This window comes from Malurus melanocephalus, unplaced genomic scaffold (genome assembly GCF_030028575.1).
Source record: "Malurus melanocephalus ecotype Western Australia unplaced genomic scaffold, MMel_1.1 scaffold_276, whole genome shotgun sequence".
NCBI classification, from domain to species: domain Eukaryota; kingdom Metazoa; phylum Chordata; class Aves; order Passeriformes; family Maluridae; genus Malurus; species Malurus melanocephalus.
In genome coordinates, this window is record NW_026623508.1 from 608,471 (window position 1) to 626,206 (window position 17,736).

A 17,736-nucleotide genomic window follows, 5' to 3' on the forward strand; every position below is an offset into this window, starting at 1 on the left:
CCTAGAATTAAAAAATACTTTCTATTCTACAGAATTTTGTTATAACCTYTTATTTTTCTCTGTAACCAAAACCAACTAATTTTCAAGAAACTAATGCTTAATAACGCATTAAACTAGTAGAATGTAACTAAAAAAACTTCCAAAAAATCACTGCTTTTCTTGCCATCATTGTATTGTTTGAATGTAAGACACTGATTTAAGCAGTATCAGGACAGTTACAAAATACTTTAATCTAAAACTGTGATCCAAAACTCATGTTATCCAAAGCCTAGCATTCCTCCCAATGCCCACCCTCAGGGCCCAGTCTGGCTGGCATCCTCCAGACCACACACAAAATGCAAGCAGTGGCAAGGGGAACACCACATTTCCTGCAACAGCCCATCCASAGTGACCAGAGATCAGCCTAGGTGAAACTGGACAGGCTTCAGTTTGGCCATCAGGAACTGGGAAGCTTGATCCACAACCGACAGCTCGTCTTACCTGTAATGGAGACAAGTTATTCTCCCCTCTTTCTCTTCCACAAACAGAAAAGTAACTACACAAAGCACAAAAGCTGCTAGCTGTCCTACACAAATTATACCCAGCTGCTTAGAGCGCTCTCTGAGGTTGCAGAGATAGAAATTGCTGTTCTTAACTTGGTGAAACTGGCTGACCATTGAACTACAGCATGGTTCCCTTTCTAGCTCGTGGAAAGAAAGGAGCAGATTCTCAYTTTATTATCAGGTGGGAGAGTTTAGGCTTCTGAGTCCAAAAAGTACTGGGCTATGAGGCCTCTGAAAACCCCTGGCATATTTAACCCATGAGATCTCATATGATGGATACAGACTTTATATCCTCCTGAATTGTATAGTCTTTCTCCACTTTTTAGTCTCGTGCAGGAACACCTTCTCCATCATCAAGTAACTACATTACACTTTACACTTTAGGGACTAATCTTTATTCACAATCCCCTTTTTTGTTAAAAATCTCACTACTTCAGGAAAGCCATCCAAGGAAGGAAGCTCCTCAGCATTCTAACCTCCCCTCCCATTTGTCTTACATATTTTTAACAATGATAACAGATCAAGGGCACACAGTCCAGGGAGCTGCTATGGGGAAACATTATCCCCCTCATCCATTAGCCATCCCAAACAGAAACAAGCCTTGGGGTTTGAATTTAACACAAATCCCAACTGCTGAGCAGCCGGTGCTGAAATAGCCTATAAATGACATGTAACCTCAAAGCATAAAGTGGGAAAATAAAAACCTAAAGGAGTACATGACTATATTCAGCCTACTGAAGTGACTGTTAAAGAAAAACCTTTACCTACCTAGTGATTAAGTGTGGCCAGCTAGGGATAAGTTGTGCCCACTCCAAGGCTGATTTATTCCACTTCAGAATCCACCTTTGGTATGCTACTATTGTGTGCTGTTAACAGCATTGACACTTTTACATTTAAAATGCCTTGAGGATCTGGGTGGTGTTGTCAGAGCTTTACACAAGATAGAACTAGAATAGCAAATAAAGATAAGAAAAATTAGCAAATCAGCTATGCTTAGGTTTATTTTTCACRTTAAAGTAGGCTCATCAACAAGTCATATGAGAGCAAAAATGAACCCTTACCCAACAGAATTTACAAAGTCATTAATTAGGTTAGATCTACCATGGAGAAGGCAAGCAGAGAAAAGAGCATTGCAGTAAACACTCCAGGAGTATTCAAACCATAAGAGTCTTCACAGTTTCCGGCAAATCCAGCTTTATAGAATACAATTAACAACAAATTACATTCCTATTGGATAACCAAAAGCCCTCAAGAACTGGCAGAATGAGGACTAGGATTTAAGTAAGCCTTCCTATGTTTATTAAGTTGGTGAGAAAGCAAATCCAAGATATTTTAATGCAAATGCTTTCAAGCATGGAGTTCTCATGATGACTTTATAAATGGTGAATATTCACCACCTAGAAGTCAATTTGTTGCTTTGCATGCCAGTTATTTTCAAGGACAGGTTTGCTAAACTGTACAAGTTCTTTCAGTGACAGTTTGTATTTCAGGGTACAAAAGCAGCTCCTGTGCATGCTAATGTGCTGGTGCTGACAAAAGCAATCTGGGAACACTGATTCTGAATTATACAAGTTCAACAAGGAGGAACAGCATTGGCAAAAAAGCTTAAAAGGAAGTACAACTCAAATAATCATTTTCACCTGAGTTGTGAATTCCATGGAGACTGTCCCATTACAGCACAACAAGACCACTAAAAATATGTAGGAAACAGGGACTGGGTAACCTTTTGAACTGGTTAACCAGCTCTCTCCCCAACGAACATGCCTCAGRAAATGTGAAGAATGCTCACACTTGGCTTGTCACCCTATGGATGGAAAGGTTTCTCTGCAATTGTTTCTGAACTATTAAGGTAGAAACTGTAAACAAAAAAAAAGGCCACAAAGTGTAAATCATCCAGTGGGAACTCTGCTGCAAATGTATTCACAGAGGCAATTAAATTTTTATGCTAAGATATACACATAAAAGCCAGATTAAACTATTTCTATAGTTTACTCCCATRGAAGCCTCTTGCAAATATGGTGATGAAATATTTTAGGGAGAAAGGCAGTAGGCTTTAGGATGAGCTGCTTGGGCAGGAAAGTTGGACCAGATAAGCCACTGTGGTCCCTTCCAACCTTACCTGTTCTGTGATCCTGTGTAATAAGTCCTGATTCATTTGGTGGTGAACAGGCTTAGGGCAATATAGAGAAAATAATAATTTATATAAAACTTTAACATAAATACACACAGTATTGTCAGGTCAAATTATTTTTTTTATTTTCCATGTGTTAGGTATAACTTAAGCTTAGTGAGTCCCAAGGTTGCTGAAGAAAACAGTCAATTGTTCCATTGCTTTTGCTTGATGCAAAGTTGTCCTTTTTCTTGGGCAACTTATGTTGATACATGCTGACCTATAATAGTCCTGTACTGAAGAGCTGCATGATGTTTACCTAACACTCAACTGCCAGGTCTTGGTAATACAATCAAGAGTCTGTGCAAAGATTAGAAAAATAATAATTCAGTTTCAGATATTCTGAACATGATGTGTTTGAATCTCCATTGAAGGAGGAACAGCYCGGAAAGTATTTTTGACAAGCTTTGGATTAAATTCTCAGTCTTCCCAGTGACTGAGGACTGCATAAGAAGCAGCTGAGGACCCACATTACACACACGTATTACATACCGCATAAAAGAAATCTTGTAGAGTTGTATATTATCTTCAAACCTTGGAAAACAGATAACATATTAGAATTTAATGCAAAGATAMAATCTCTGCAAACTATTCACAGTGATGACAAGAAACATGCAACGAGTCAACTAACTACGCTTGAAGGAGCTATGAAGACTGTTTCTCATGGAAACCARAATATACTCTTTATTGACTTGAGAATCAACAAAAAAAGGCATATGAAGACAATTTTATGACTTGTTTTCCTATTTATTAGCATATATAAATATTGAAAAATAAAAAAAAAATAATATCAGAAGATTAATACACATGACCATAGTGAGCTAGGGGAACAGTGTGAAAAGTATTCATTGTAAGTTGTGTACCCCAGTGAGAGAATAATTATCATCCCTGTTCAGGTTCTGCTTAGAAATAAAGATTGATTAGCTGAAATKAATTTTTCCACAAGTAAAACTCCCCTGTGGATTTTTCTGGATCATGATGATAGCAAACTACAACAGTAAATGGTCTTCTTTAGTAGTTAAAGYTGAATAAAAATAAGCTGCACTGACATATGTTACAAATAAGACCATGTTCTTTGTCTCTGTTGAGTGCCAAGTCTAATATAATTCAAAAAAGGGTTTCAGCTGTGATTTGCAGTTTTGTTACCCAAAAGTCTAGGGCGTGCTCTTTCTCAAYGTCAGCTATGAATGCAATCTGTAGCTTGTAAGACATAAGACACCAAAGTTTTGTCTCATTTTGAGTCCGGAATACAAGTCCACGTTTAAAAGTGATTTCAGTAAAATTCMTCTTTATTCATTAAAGAAACAGAGACAATCTTTAGCCTAGAGCCTACAGCATACTTAACACAGTCCTTCCAGCAGCAAAGCACATTGTCTCACCAAAGAGAAGGCTCTAGATTATGAGGATGTTCGTCTCTTCATTTCCATCCTCTGATAGAGCCATGTCTGCCTAAGAGCCAAAAATCTACCTTTTTCAAATATGTTTCAGAGGCTTGCAGATTGCAGTGACTGCCAGCAAGAGTAATGTTTGGGTGAAAACACTAAATCCCTTGTGTGGGGCTTAAATTTGGGATACATACATACATACATACATTTGGGATACATACATACATTGGTATAATGTCTCCATAGTCTTCATCTCATGAGATAGGAAATACCACAGACACCCATTATCTCTATTAACACCAGTGGATTTTCTAGCCATTTTGTATTRTCCCTAAAGCTGGTATAAAGTAGATAAAGTGAGTTTCCTATCAGTAGCTGTAGGATCCATAAAGACCTGGAAAAAAATAGCGTCAGTTCTGGTCAGGAACTACAGCCCTTTACAGGTACCAAAACTTTGTAAATCAATTTGAAGTTACCAAGGGACTATGTAATTAAAGCTAAATGTAATAGTTTTGCGGATGAAAAGAGTCCAGAGGGACAACTTTGCAAAAATAAGATGAATACTTAAGAACTGTAACTATTACACCATGTTAGTTATTAGAAAACCAAACCCTTTCCCCGTCAATAAACATCTAAAATGACCTTATTATTACTTATCAGCAAATGAAGAGGTTCTGTTGAGACTCAAAGGCAAAAGACCTTTCAGCTTTTATAGCCCAAAACTATTTCTGGCAGGAAAACAGGTGGAAGAATGCTGCTGTGAGATGAACTGTGACTAAGAGGTAAGAGTCATTCAGCTTCTATTACAGAATCTGCAATTCTCAGAAAGCTTTTGACAAAAAGCCCTCATCAGAGGCTCTTAAGGAAACTAAATTGTCTAAGTCAGTGTTCAGAAACAAAGGGTTACATACAAAAATCACACGGGGAAGTTGCTGTTCTTCCARGGCATCTGAGCTGTGACCTGACAAAGAATGATAGGGACAGATAGGGAGACTGCAAACAAAATATTTGCTTTGTAAAGCTACGATTACAGGAGCTCACTCAAGATGGTGCACTCAGCACAGGTGATTACAGTTCAGGAGCCTGTGCTGTGCCSCTGATTCTCACTTGAGCGAGGGGCTGAAATCACAGAGCAGTTGAGGTTGAAAGGGATCTCTGGAGACCAAGTAGTCCAATTCTCCTGCGCAAGCAGGGTTAGCCACAGCAGTTTGGTGTGGTCTGTATTCAGCTGGAGGTTTCTGTCTCTAAGAAGATCTCCACAGTCTCTGTGGTCACTGTTTTACCTTCCTCACAGATAAAAAACTTATTTAGATTTTGAAGCAGAATTCCTTTGTTCAAGCTGGTTTCCATTGCCTTTTGTCCTGTCACTGGGCACCACTAAGGAAAGTCTGGCTCCTTCTTTCCCCAACCCTCACCAGGTATTTTTAGATAGATAGAGAGAGATACACCCAAGATCTCTCCTTGGCTCCCTTYCTCCAGGCTGAAGAGTCTCAGCTCTTCCAGACTTTTTGTACAATAGCTGCTTCAGTCCCTGAATCACCTTTGTGGCCCTTCACTGATTTCACTCCAGTTCATCCACATTCATTTCATACCAGGGCTCTCAGCTCTGGACCCAGCATTCCAGGTGTGCCTCACCAGTGAAGAGGGAAAGGATTGCCACCCCAGCTTGCTGACAACACTCCTCCTCATGCAGGCCAGCATACTGTTGGCCTTTTTTTCTGCAAGGGCCCACTGCTGGCTCATCCAGCTTGCTGTCTTCCAGGACCCTCTGATCCTACTCTCCAAAGCTGAGTTCCAACCACAGCCTATTGTAGTGTGTGGGGATATTCTTGCTCACATACAGGACTTTGCATTTGCTTTTGTTGAACATCATGATGTTTCTGACAGCCTATTTTTCCAGGCCCTGTAAGTGGCAACCTACCCATGAGCTGCATGGTGCCCTCTCTCTGCTCCTGATTCTTTTGCAAGTTTCCCGAGATTATAATTGCTTCCTCACTCAGTTGCGGGCTGCCATCTTCTTCCCCTCATGTTCCTTTTTAAAGCTGTCCTCCCTAGATTGGCTAACCTGTTGGCAAAGATGCTTCTGCCTCACACAGTCACACTTGGTACCTCTCAGGTCTGAAGGCTGGACAAGCCTTTATGGTCTCACTGCAACACCCCAGAGCTGAGAGTCCAGCAAGCAACCTTGTAGGGTCACAGCTACCCTGGGACAGGCAAAAGGCAGCAGTRTGGTCGAGGACTTCAAAAATCAGTGCAGTAGCCATGATGTTTTTAGTAATGGTGATTACAGAAAACTAAGTCAAACCTCATAATTAAGTTTGCAGGTTTTGTTTTTATTTTCATTTTAATTTTAACTAAAGAGAAACTAGCACAGGTAATAGAGGCAGAGGTATTTCTTGGTTTTCTCTCAGATTCCTGGCASCAGGCAACTTCAGCAGCTGCAGAATACTCCACACCCTCAAGGCCAGGTGCCAGGTATTCAGTATCAATAGCTAATTCCTAGCTTAACACTAAAAAGCAGGCCTGAACAAAACCCAATAATGTCCTGAATCATTAGAGAATCAGAGCAGGCATGGTATCAGACAAGCAATATCTGTGATGGATGGGAATAGTTTCTCAATTTAAAAGAATTTTCCGTAAGACATTCAGACTCATTTGCCAGCTTGTTACATCGAACTTCATATAAACACTTAGAACATTGACTCGTCTGGAATTGATAGTTCACAACATCAGCAGGTTCTGAGTATGCTGCATCCTCTCCACCTTCATAGAAAATACCAGCAACAGCCTGAGCATGCCAACAGACCACTGATCTGAGGAAACACTTAAAGATGCCTTTGATTAGCTCAGGAATTTGGATCACCTATTTTAACCAAGCACAGACTGCAGCCTGCCAGAAAAGTTCTGAAAACCAGCAGTAAAACCAGGAAGCCAAAAACCAGAGAGAGAAAGAGAGGAAACAAAGGGGCTCTGGAACTCCACAGAGAACAGCCACTGGAAGTAGAGCAGAACTCCACAACGAAGGCCAGAAACAGAAGAAACATTGGATGAACAAGAACTACAGTGCAGAACAAACAATGAGTGCTCAGAAAACTCAGTTGAATCCCCCAGGCTTATGCAAGTACAAGGTAAAAAGCAAATTATCAGATAAATGAATTGCAAAGACAATCATAGAATACATGACACATCTTAAGAAAAATCCCCAAACCATCAAGAGGACAAAGGACAAAATTAAAATGACACAAAATAAAATCACAAAAAAGTGTTTTCAAATACTTTTTCYGACTGACATGATAAATTTTAAGTGATGAAAAATATGGCATGAGGGGTATAACACGGTATATATTTGTTTTACCCCTATGTATWTTTGCAAAATGAACTCATAAGATTTTTATCTTAGCTTAAAAACCCATTGTGCTGACGATTTAATCCAAGGTCCCCTACCCACTGCATCCTGTAACAAATGATGACAGCAGTTAATATCTCAGCTCTGCTGGCACTGTCATTACTACTGGCATTATGTCTCCAAGATCTTTATGAAGCCATACTATACTTACATTCCTTTATAATCTTCAAGTACAGTTTCAGACTGCATCATCTGACAAAATCAGGTTCTAAGGCTCCTTATGGATCTCCTCATATGAGCTCTGCATATGAATGAGCCAGTTAACTCAAAGGTTAACTCAAAGGTAAAGTGGTATCTTTTAAGAAGATTTAATGTGAGTGGAGATGCATTGCTATTTCTCACTGTCAGCCTGCAAAGAGCTSAGTGCTGGTATCAAGGATACAAATAAGATGCAAAGTGGTTTTTGTTGACAGTAAAAAGCTAAACCTGTGTGGCTCACATTAAAAATGCAAAGCACATTTTAGAGTGAGCTGGGGACTTAAGAAAAAAAAACAGTACAAAAGAAAAATATCATTTTCCCAGGGCATGTCACACAAATTTAGTCCAGAATAATGCTGTATGTCAGAGGCAGCCATATTTTTGCAGCTGAATTTCAGTGCTGCCTTTTCTTTCTTCTGTCTCACCCTACCAGAGGCTATTCTTCTTTGAAAACTACTTTCCTCCTACAGATTGCTGCTGCTACCTTGTCAACCCCTCCTGCCTCCATCTGCCACTGCTTCCTCATGGGCCACCACTTTTTGCTTTCTTCAGCATGGAGAAGAGTAAAAAGAAAACCAAAGTAGCTCTACATTGCACCTTACCTCTAATAATGCCATACCTCTTCAGACAGAAACAGAAACGTGTGTACCTCTGAAAGAGTGTCTCTAAATAAAACAAGYCAAACACAGTTCAGGATTACTCTCTATACACAGATGAAGAAGGGTGAAAAAGCAAGATTTCCTCACTGTTCTCCTGAAGCTCCCAGATGCCATGGTAGGGAACAAAAAAGCTCCTGCAATTTTCAATAGCCCTCTGTCACAGCTGGCACCCTGMCAGCCTGTGCCAGACACCAGCTGCTGAGCCTGGAGCAGAAAGGCACAAGAAAACCAAAAATAAAGAAAGGGCCATCAGGGCTGGACACAAGGAGCGAGACAGGGTCAGCACAGAAACAGATATTCAGGACTATGGGTCAAGGGCAAAGGGGAAAAGAAGGGAAGATCTGGAAGTGCTGCTGAGCACTTTRCTTTCTCCCCTTGCAGATTCCCCAGCCCCTCAATGCATTTCCCATTCTTCATTTTTAACACCTTAAAGAGTTGTTATACAGCAGCCTTAACCACCTCCTCTTGGGTTGTGTTTTGCTGACCAAATAGCCCAAAACTTTTGCTTCCTTCAAATCCCATTTTACTTCTCAGTCACTATTCTGAAGCAGCATCACAAGAAGAAAACTTCATCTTGTTCCTGAAAGTTTTCAGTGACAACATTGTACATGGAGCTGTGGAGGGGGAAAAAAAAAAACCAAAACCAACAGCAAAACACCCACTTTGTTAGATCTGTCCTTTCAAAATGMAGCAAGACATCTCCTGAAGAAAACTGTCCCTCAGACTTCACTTTATATATAAAATTATCAGTTCACTGGACTGCTGTCCAAACAGAACTCTGAAAATGTGTTATGAAAACACATATATTCCCAGGAAAAAATGAGAAAACTTAAATGGAAAGCAAGGGAATAATGCTAATACATTTTTATTACACTTTCTGATAAAAATGTCGAATTATTCAGCTCAAAATTTATTTTCAAATAACTAAAAAGGCATTCAAACCCAGAGCTTCAGCACAATATGCTCTCACTCCCTTGTCCAAGTTTTATCCCCACTTATATATAGCCAGTGCCCTGCTGCAGTACAACCGCAGCAGGCTCAGAGCCTCCCCGCTCCTCGCAGGGAGAACGCTGCTCTGGAACACCATGTACTCCCAGAGGCATTACAATAATCTCATTTAAGGCACAGAACGCTGGGGTCAGGCTCTGCACCAGAAAAGAATTTCTTCAGCAGAGCAGAGGGAGCACCAGGCATTTGTCACCCTGAAAAGGCAAGGCTGTCCTATTCTGACAGCCGCCACCTGCAGCCATCTCCTGCCTCCCCTTTCAAGTTGCTATGTGTGTGTCACCACAGTGGCAAAAAATGTCCTTCCTGACGTCTCTAACCAGAATTAGAGGCAAAGGTACAGCCATGCATCCTGTTCTCTCCATCCCAGCAGAGAGGGATGGGACCACCATGCTCAGTTTCAAAAGGTTTGCTTCTAAACAACTGTGCCGTTTGCAGCAGAACGTGGCATGTGAACTTCTAACAGAGGCCGTAGCTCACTTCTGGCATACAATAAATCAAACTGAAACAAGCACCAAGACATCAAATTGTAAACTGAACCAGCTCAGCAGAGGCACMTTTCTGTACTCGTAATAAACCTCTGTACTGGAAGCAGCCCAACAGACAGAGAAGACAAAACTTTTACAACACAACATCAGAATCAAAACAACTCACACAAGAAAATTATAAGAAATACAGCTCAACAGTCATCCTTCATTATTMCCATTGCTAAATAGATCCAGGATGGCTACAACAGAACAAGTGTCAAATTGCAATAGAAATACAAGAACACATGCTTCACCCTCAAGACAATTCTCTCATTAGTACATATTTCAATTCCATTTAAGAACCTTTTGATGTGTTTTTACGGTACCAGATCATTTGATTAATCTGGTATTCGTCTAAAATAACTTTGAAATGCTGTTCCAATGTTATGCTTTACCTCTTGATTAAACACTTGTTCAGTAAAGAACTTGATTCAAGGCATCATTGAGTATGCTGCACTAGAAATCTGGTTACAACAATTAAGGTGTTTTTTACTATGTCCATTTCAGAAAAATGAAAGSATCCCAAAGTGAAAAATTAAAGTACTCCATGAGATGGTTAAGTAGGTCTATTCTTGTCCACAAAATGCAAAATAAGGCATCTGCCCAGAAACCATGTTCTTCTGGCTGTGCAACCCCAGAAAACTGCCCCTTCCCATTTCCCCCAGCCTGCTCATGCTACACAAGCAAGACACAGTTATTCCACAGGATCTTTCTTCTTGTTCTGCATGTTATGCTTTGCTCTTTGAGGAGACCCCTTTGCCTCAGACCCTGGACAAACTAAACTGTTTCCTGCTGGAAAGGATGTGCTTTTTTTTTGCCCCAAGCCTAGGCTGGCAGTGACTGGAAGAGGTGGCTCCTGAAGCCCATATTCTGAGCCGCTGCTGGAGAACAGCAGTCGTCAGTCCCAGGCAGAAGTCAGGACAGACAAAGGGCTGTTTGTACTGCATCTCCCATCAGCCCTCCCTCCTTCCTCTCTTCCCTGCTAGCTCTWGCTCTCTCTGGGTCCATCTAAAAAGATAGAGCTGCCAAGAAAGTGGAAGGGAATGAACCAGAGGATAAAGGTATGTTTTGCTCCTGAAATTATCCTTGCGTGCTTGTTCTGCTCCTTCTAGTTACAGAGAACAGAATTAGAAATATATATAGGGACATAAAGAAGATTTGAGAGAGGCTAGTATATTGTTAGCATGAGATACTATTCAAGACAGTTGCATGTCTGTGATCCAGCTCAAAATAATGCTTTTACTATCTTGCTTTTCTTCAAAGTTGGAAAATACATATTAACACCTGAAGTCACTAATCATGCTATATTACCTTCCACTGCTCAATATAATAAGGACAGAGGTGTCTTCACAATGAATTGCTGTCTTAAAGACAACTGAATAGGGTTTAATGARAACTCAGTTTCTGGGAAAAAAACATGGTATTGATGATAGTTACAAAGCAGTAATTCACTGAATTTGCTCTCAGTGGAATAGCTGCTGTCCTTACAGTGAATCAACTGTTCAAGCAAAATAGCTATAAGATTTTTTTTTAATGGAAAAAATTCTTCACAATTTTCTCAGTTATGCATCTCTTGTGTAATTTTTTTAGTAATGCATTAATAAACCCATCAAGCACTAACACACCTAAATACTAAATACTCAGCATCTCACAGGTATTTGTGAAAGGCAAACTTGACAAACAGATAAGTACCACAATACATTTATTTTTGAATAAGTGAAATAATGTCAATATATATTTGCTTTTAAAGTGCAACTTGTTGACCTGGCACATGCCACTGGACAGACTGGAAAAAATCATACAAGTGTTCCAATGAATGTATTTCATGTCTTCAACATTAGGCAACTAGAAATACAGCCTACTTAAGGGGATAAGAAGGGTATACTTAATGAAGGATTGATATTTTAAATGGTTGATAGACCAACCTGTAAATATTTATATTTTCCCAACCACGCAGGATCTGTAGAAGTGCCAAAACACACATTTTGTGTCATTTCTCAGTTTTCCCTGTTTCTAATACCTGAGCTCCTACTGCTACTGTGTGACCTTTAAAGGGCATCACTTCCCCATGAGCTATTACCCTGTTGTTCTTGGACAAGGARGCTAAAAGATGGGGTTTTCTCTTCGGTGGTTTTCTCTTCAGTCTTTTCTGATTACCTCTGCATCTAGCAGATCCAAAGACTAGATGGTGCCAAATTGCCTGGCAAGATAATTCAAACACTCTCAGCTGAACAAACAGGGATGGCACTAATTCCTGATTCACCGTGCATATTCCTAAAGTAACATTTTTCCTTCAGGAAAAACTCAAAACTGTTTCAAAGCACATATATTCCCAGGTGCATTTGGTCTCAAACTTTACTTGCACAATATCAAAGTAATCAGAATAATTAACTGAAAAGGACTTACACAAATGCAAGGAGCTCATGTTCAGCATTTTCAGATGGCATTACTCCTGCTAGAATTTGAAATTACAGTCTTGACAGGGAAAGCTGGTCAGGCTTAGCATGCCTGGCATTGCTATCTTTACAGAAGATTTCATAAAATAAAGAAATGTGAGAGGATGATGACTGGCAATGAGTGAGTCTTTGAGCCACTTTAGTGATTGGATTTGTTCATCCCATTTTTCTGACTTGTTTTATGAGAAAATACTATCTTCTGTGCTATGCAAAATCAGACAATATCTTTGACTCTCATTTTGAAATAAATGTGCACATATTAGCTCTGTTCTTTACTTAGACAATCAGTGACACTCCAACATCTGTCCAGCCACATTCAGGAAAAGAAGTTGCAGCAGGTGTCAGACAGAGATGCTGCATCTGAAAGGCCTGTCAAGTCTACCAACATCGATCCTGTGCAGGGAGCTGATGAAACACTTCAGCTCCTTGGCAATCTTTCATCTGCAAATAGACACCGTTCTCCCCCAGGGAAAAAAAAAAAAAAAAACCTTTTGAAAGGTCTTTTGATTAGAAGTTTCTCCTTGATTATGTTCTGCAAAAAGCCCCCAGAGGAAATATTTTAAACAGAAACAAAATTATATTTTTTTTTCTGAATAATAACAATGCTTAACGTAGTTAAGATGCATAACTGGTCAGAGAAACTGTCTATCCATAGCTCTCCAGAATGCTGACTTTGCTAATACTGATTTTGGCACCCACACAGAAGCCATCTTGATGRTGCACTACAGCACTATCCTATTATTTTTCAAGGCAAGTAGTGAGTTACAGAATCACTTTAAAAACTGTAGGTTGTGATTTTTGAATCTAGAAATTTGACAGTGTGTAGAGAATGTGCCTATTTTCAGGACAAAGCGAATACCTATAAATTTTGAGGAGATAGGCAGCTGGCAACAGATTCAAATGAGCATTTCAGCTGAACACCAGGTAGGGAAAAATCACCTGAATTATTAGAAATAAAACAAAAAGTACACAAGAACAGGATATCATTAATGCCTCATCCTCAGTGGAAGAACACAGAAGAATCCAATCACAGGAAACAAAGGTATAAAACCCCTGCTTCCTAATTTTCTCTTTCCTGGAAAATTTTCTTCCATTAAATACTTAAATAATTAAGCTCAGCTATTTGAACAGAAGATTAAATGTACTCCCTGACATTGGCATTTATCTAGGTTATATATAAACAAATTTGTTCTCTTTAAACATTAGGCCACTCTGAGCAGAACCCTCATAACTGCAGTGTTTATACTCCTACAAAATAAAACCATTAATACAATAATACAGATTCTTCACTCAAGTCTAAAATACAACATCAGGCAAGGTTAGAACAATGTTTACTTTATTTGAGTAGTAGTTTTGAGGTCTAAAACTAATAAACATAATATGTTATTCAATACTACATGCTGAGGTAATCAAAAATAGATCCCCAAGGCTCCATTACTAGTAGTTTATAGGAGTCTTCTACTCAAAAGTTCCCATACAAATTCATGGAAATGAAAATGAATTACTAAATGAATTTTGCTTCTTTAACAGAAGCCCAAAAAATACAGAAGAGCATACCTTCACTCAGGTTCTTTAATACTTGGCCACTTTTTAATATTTTATTTGGCTACTGGTGTTCAAAAACCCCCAAGTTTAAATGTAAAAATAAGTAACCAAAATGTATGRAAATGTTGTATTTTATTCCTAATATGAATCTAAATTCCCAGATTTTCTTACAGTTTCTGCTATGTTATTCATTGAATGAAGAAATGGAAGATCAGCAAGATAGCTGTGGGAGCAAGAATACCACCTTAGAAAAATGACTAAAAAATACTGTAGTTTATATATTTAAAAGCTTACTGTTCATTATTCAAGGGTGATGTCAAGATTTTCACCAAGTAATCCATATTATAGCCACTTCTGTAGCTGGCATACCTCAATAATAGCTCTGCCATCTTAACTTTACCTTTGCTAGTCTTTGATTAGATATTGGTTTACAGCCTGTTATTTTCAGGTTAGCCTACAGCATTCTAATCTGCAGCCCCACAAGGAAGACCAGGGCTGGGGATCAWTTCCAAAGTGCCAACAGGATGAAGGACACCAAAGTCCTCCTTAAGTCTGAGACAAGAACAGTAATGAGCACACCAGGAGAGTGCTGCACAAAGCTGGTCATCTTCAGGTTTGTTTTCAGAGCAGAATTCCTATTTAAATTCAGTTAAGATAACAGGGCCATTCTGGTTCAGCACGACAAAAGGTAAAAAACCCACTCTCCTAATACCAATAAAAGCTTAGTTGAAGAGGCTAATTTAAAAGTGAATGCAAGTTCAAGGATCCCAAGCTTTGTGGCATGGTCAGACCATGCAAAGCAGCACAGAACAGCAAAGCTCATGTTAAACAAAACGATGGAAAGGCTAGTAGCCAGCAGGAGAGTTTGGCAAAGGGATAATTTATCCCACCTTTCAAACAGGCAATTAAATCATAATGACCTCTAGCAGCAAGACTCAACTAAGCAGGCTGCAGTACTAAAAAAATCCCAATAATGAAGATTGTCCATAATGCTGTATCATACCGAGCACAGGACAGTGGCACTTGGCAGCACTGCAGACAGCTTCAGCTTCCACGGCTGCTTAACGCCTCAGCTCCTCACACAGCCCATGACAGAGGATTCAATGAGCAAGCAGTTCTTGCACAGCTTTGATGGGGAAGGATACTATTTATTTTACACGAGTGACACTTGTTTTGATAGGCAAAGTGGCCAGGAAGGCAAAGACACACCRCCAGACGTTTTCCTCTGGTTTGGTAGCAATCGACACAATCATTTACACCACCGAGAAAACACAGCCAGCTCAAAGCAATTTTCTCAAGGTGAGAGGCCAAAGAAACAACAAAATTGCCAGCATCAGAAACCTCAATTCCCAAGGAAAGGATTCCCAAGGTTGTACAGAAAGCAATGAATATCAATTCTGCTGYAATATTATTTACCTCCTAGGAGAAAACACTCTCCAGCACTCAGGCTCAAACGTCCAAAACTTCACAGGAAAGAAAAATGCAAGGCACAAGGCAAATCAGGGAAAGAGGTCTGCTCAGCAGCAACACTTGTGTCACATACCTCATTTCTCTTTAGCACCCTGCTGTGGGAAGCTTGGCAAAAATGAAGATGGTCTCGGCGCTGCTTCTGCTGAGCACCCTCCTGGGTACCCCCGCGATGCCTTCCCAGCGCCCTTCTTGTTACAAGAGGGCCCTCAAGGACCACAACTGTCACACCATCCCTGAAGGCAAGGACAACCTTCGACACATCGATGATGGTCTGCAAGATCACTTTTGGGAAGGGAAGGGCTGTGAGGTGATCTGTTACTGCAACTTGAATGAATTGCTCTGCTGCCCAAAGTAAGACAACACTCATTTCATGTAAATATAGTTCTTCACAACTGCCCATCATATTTCCAGCRTTTTAAAGTTTCCATAGGTGGAATAAGCTATCATTTAAAAGAAATTTGCCACTTCACAGGGTTTGAAATGATATCAAAATATATCAAATTCTCTGTTACTGTCAGTTTTGAGGATTTGTTTTTCAGGGGTTCACCTAGGACTTGCTTAGTGTATTTTGGAAAGCTCCCTGTCCTATCAACAGGGACTTCAGCATTTAATTGACTCCTCTGTTCAATCCAAACTAAGTTTAACTACATCAAACTCTTATTCACAGCATTTTGCAATGAAAATGTTTTCAGGACCATAATCAAAACTATTTGATTTCTGTTCCATGAAAGAGAACTGTGTTGCTTATCTAAATTGCATGAACATATATCATTAGAACAAATGATTCTGTAAAGATAGCTGTTAAAAGCAGAAAGTAAAAAGAGGGACACAGAAGATCAAAAATACTTGTATAAGGCAAGGAAAAGATTTAGCCCAAGAACATGAACACTTCCCTGACTTTCTGGCACTGCTGACAAAGCTGAACAGTGAAGTTGCCACTGAACATAGGAGTTTTGTCGCTATATAGAAACAACAATTGAGTTAAACACTACCAGCCCATACTGGGTTTAAGTAATAAAATATATTAGGAGGTATTATTTCAYTCACCTTTTCAGCAATATCTTTTGTTTTCCAGTAAATGTGGATTAGAAATATCCGTAGTTCAAAACTTATTAATACTTCAGAGGCACTAAAATGTGATGGCATTATATAGGCAATCAAAAAATGTTTTTTTACATGTGCTCCTCTTAACATTCATTTCTCAAGTCGCCTAAAAGCCAATAAAGGCAACTTTTCAGCACTCCTGTAGGGGACTCAAGTTAAACCAAGCAGGAAATAGCTCTAAAGCTAAAAGATCTCATATCCAAACTGAGAGAAGGGTTTAAGAGTTTTTCCTCTTTCACTTTCCCTAAAACCAGACTGTGTCCTCATCCTGAAGCACTTTGGGTCTCTAGCTTCAACCTCTGAGCAGCATAAAAAAGCCTTTTATTTCTTCCACCATCCTGAAGTAAACAAGATGTGCTTTGCATGTGTGCTCACAGGACAAACTGCACTAAAACAGTATTTGTGCAAATGCCAAAGTCCTTTGTTTTGATAATATAATCTATTTGGTAAGTTTATTTTCTCAAAGCTAAAATACCAGGGTGGAATTCTGGCAAGATGGTCAGCCAATGAATGTTTTGGCATTGCTTCCACAGCAGGCCAGCAGAGGTAGAAATGCAGTATCTTCATCCAGATCTGCCGTTACATTTGCATTGCTGGAAGGACATCCCACAAACAGAGCAATCCCACATATATCGCAATACATGCTATAAAACATCTACAATGGGAAATGTGTGCCATGTTAAAGCTCTAATAAACCAATGATCTAATTTAAATATGCGATTGTATCTTTCAGGGATATTTTCTTTGGACCAAAGATATCTTTTGTGATACCCTGCCAGAGTCAATGATTCAAATCTGCAAGTGAAGACAAGAGACCTGATTCTACAATAATATAATGTTTTCAAGGGGAAAAACAAAACCACTACCACCAATAAAAATTTCCTTTCTAACCACAAGTCACTGCCTCACTTTACAGTGTAGAAGGAATTTCCTTTCTATACCATTAAGGAATATCAAATACATAAGAAGTAGGTAGCTGACCTAATTTCCATAAAGCCATTTCCATGGTTTAAGAGACTGTACAAGCTCTTAATGTATCCTAATATGCATCCCCCAGCAAAAAGCATAATTCTTCTTACTCAGTCCAGTATTCTTAACAAGGCTGGGCAAAGAAACTTCAAGCCTCAACCTTCATGTTGCRAGGAACATGACCTTCATAGCAACTTGTGGCAGTGCAGCTTCCCATTGCATTATTGCCATCACACTTTTAACACTGTTTTAAACTGAAGCCACTCAGTCCCTGACACTTCTGCAGATAGGCTCCCATGT

General features: G+C 39.5%; 1 protein-coding gene across 1 annotated transcript; it reads left to right on the forward strand.

Moving 5' to 3' along the window:
- The first annotated feature begins 10,886 nt into the window (after positions 1–10,886).
- Positions 10,887–17,511, forward strand: SCRG1 (stimulator of chondrogenesis 1). The gene is made up of 3 exons (XM_057376271.1): positions 10,887–10,953; positions 15,452–15,714; positions 17,201–17,511. Exons 1-3 carry the CDS (start codon positions 10,936–10,938, stop codon positions 17,253–17,255), a joined length of 336 nt encoding a protein of 111 aa, XP_057232254.1. The 5' UTR covers positions 10,887–10,935; the 3' UTR covers positions 17,256–17,511.
- Positions 17,512–17,736: the final 225 nt, after the last annotated feature.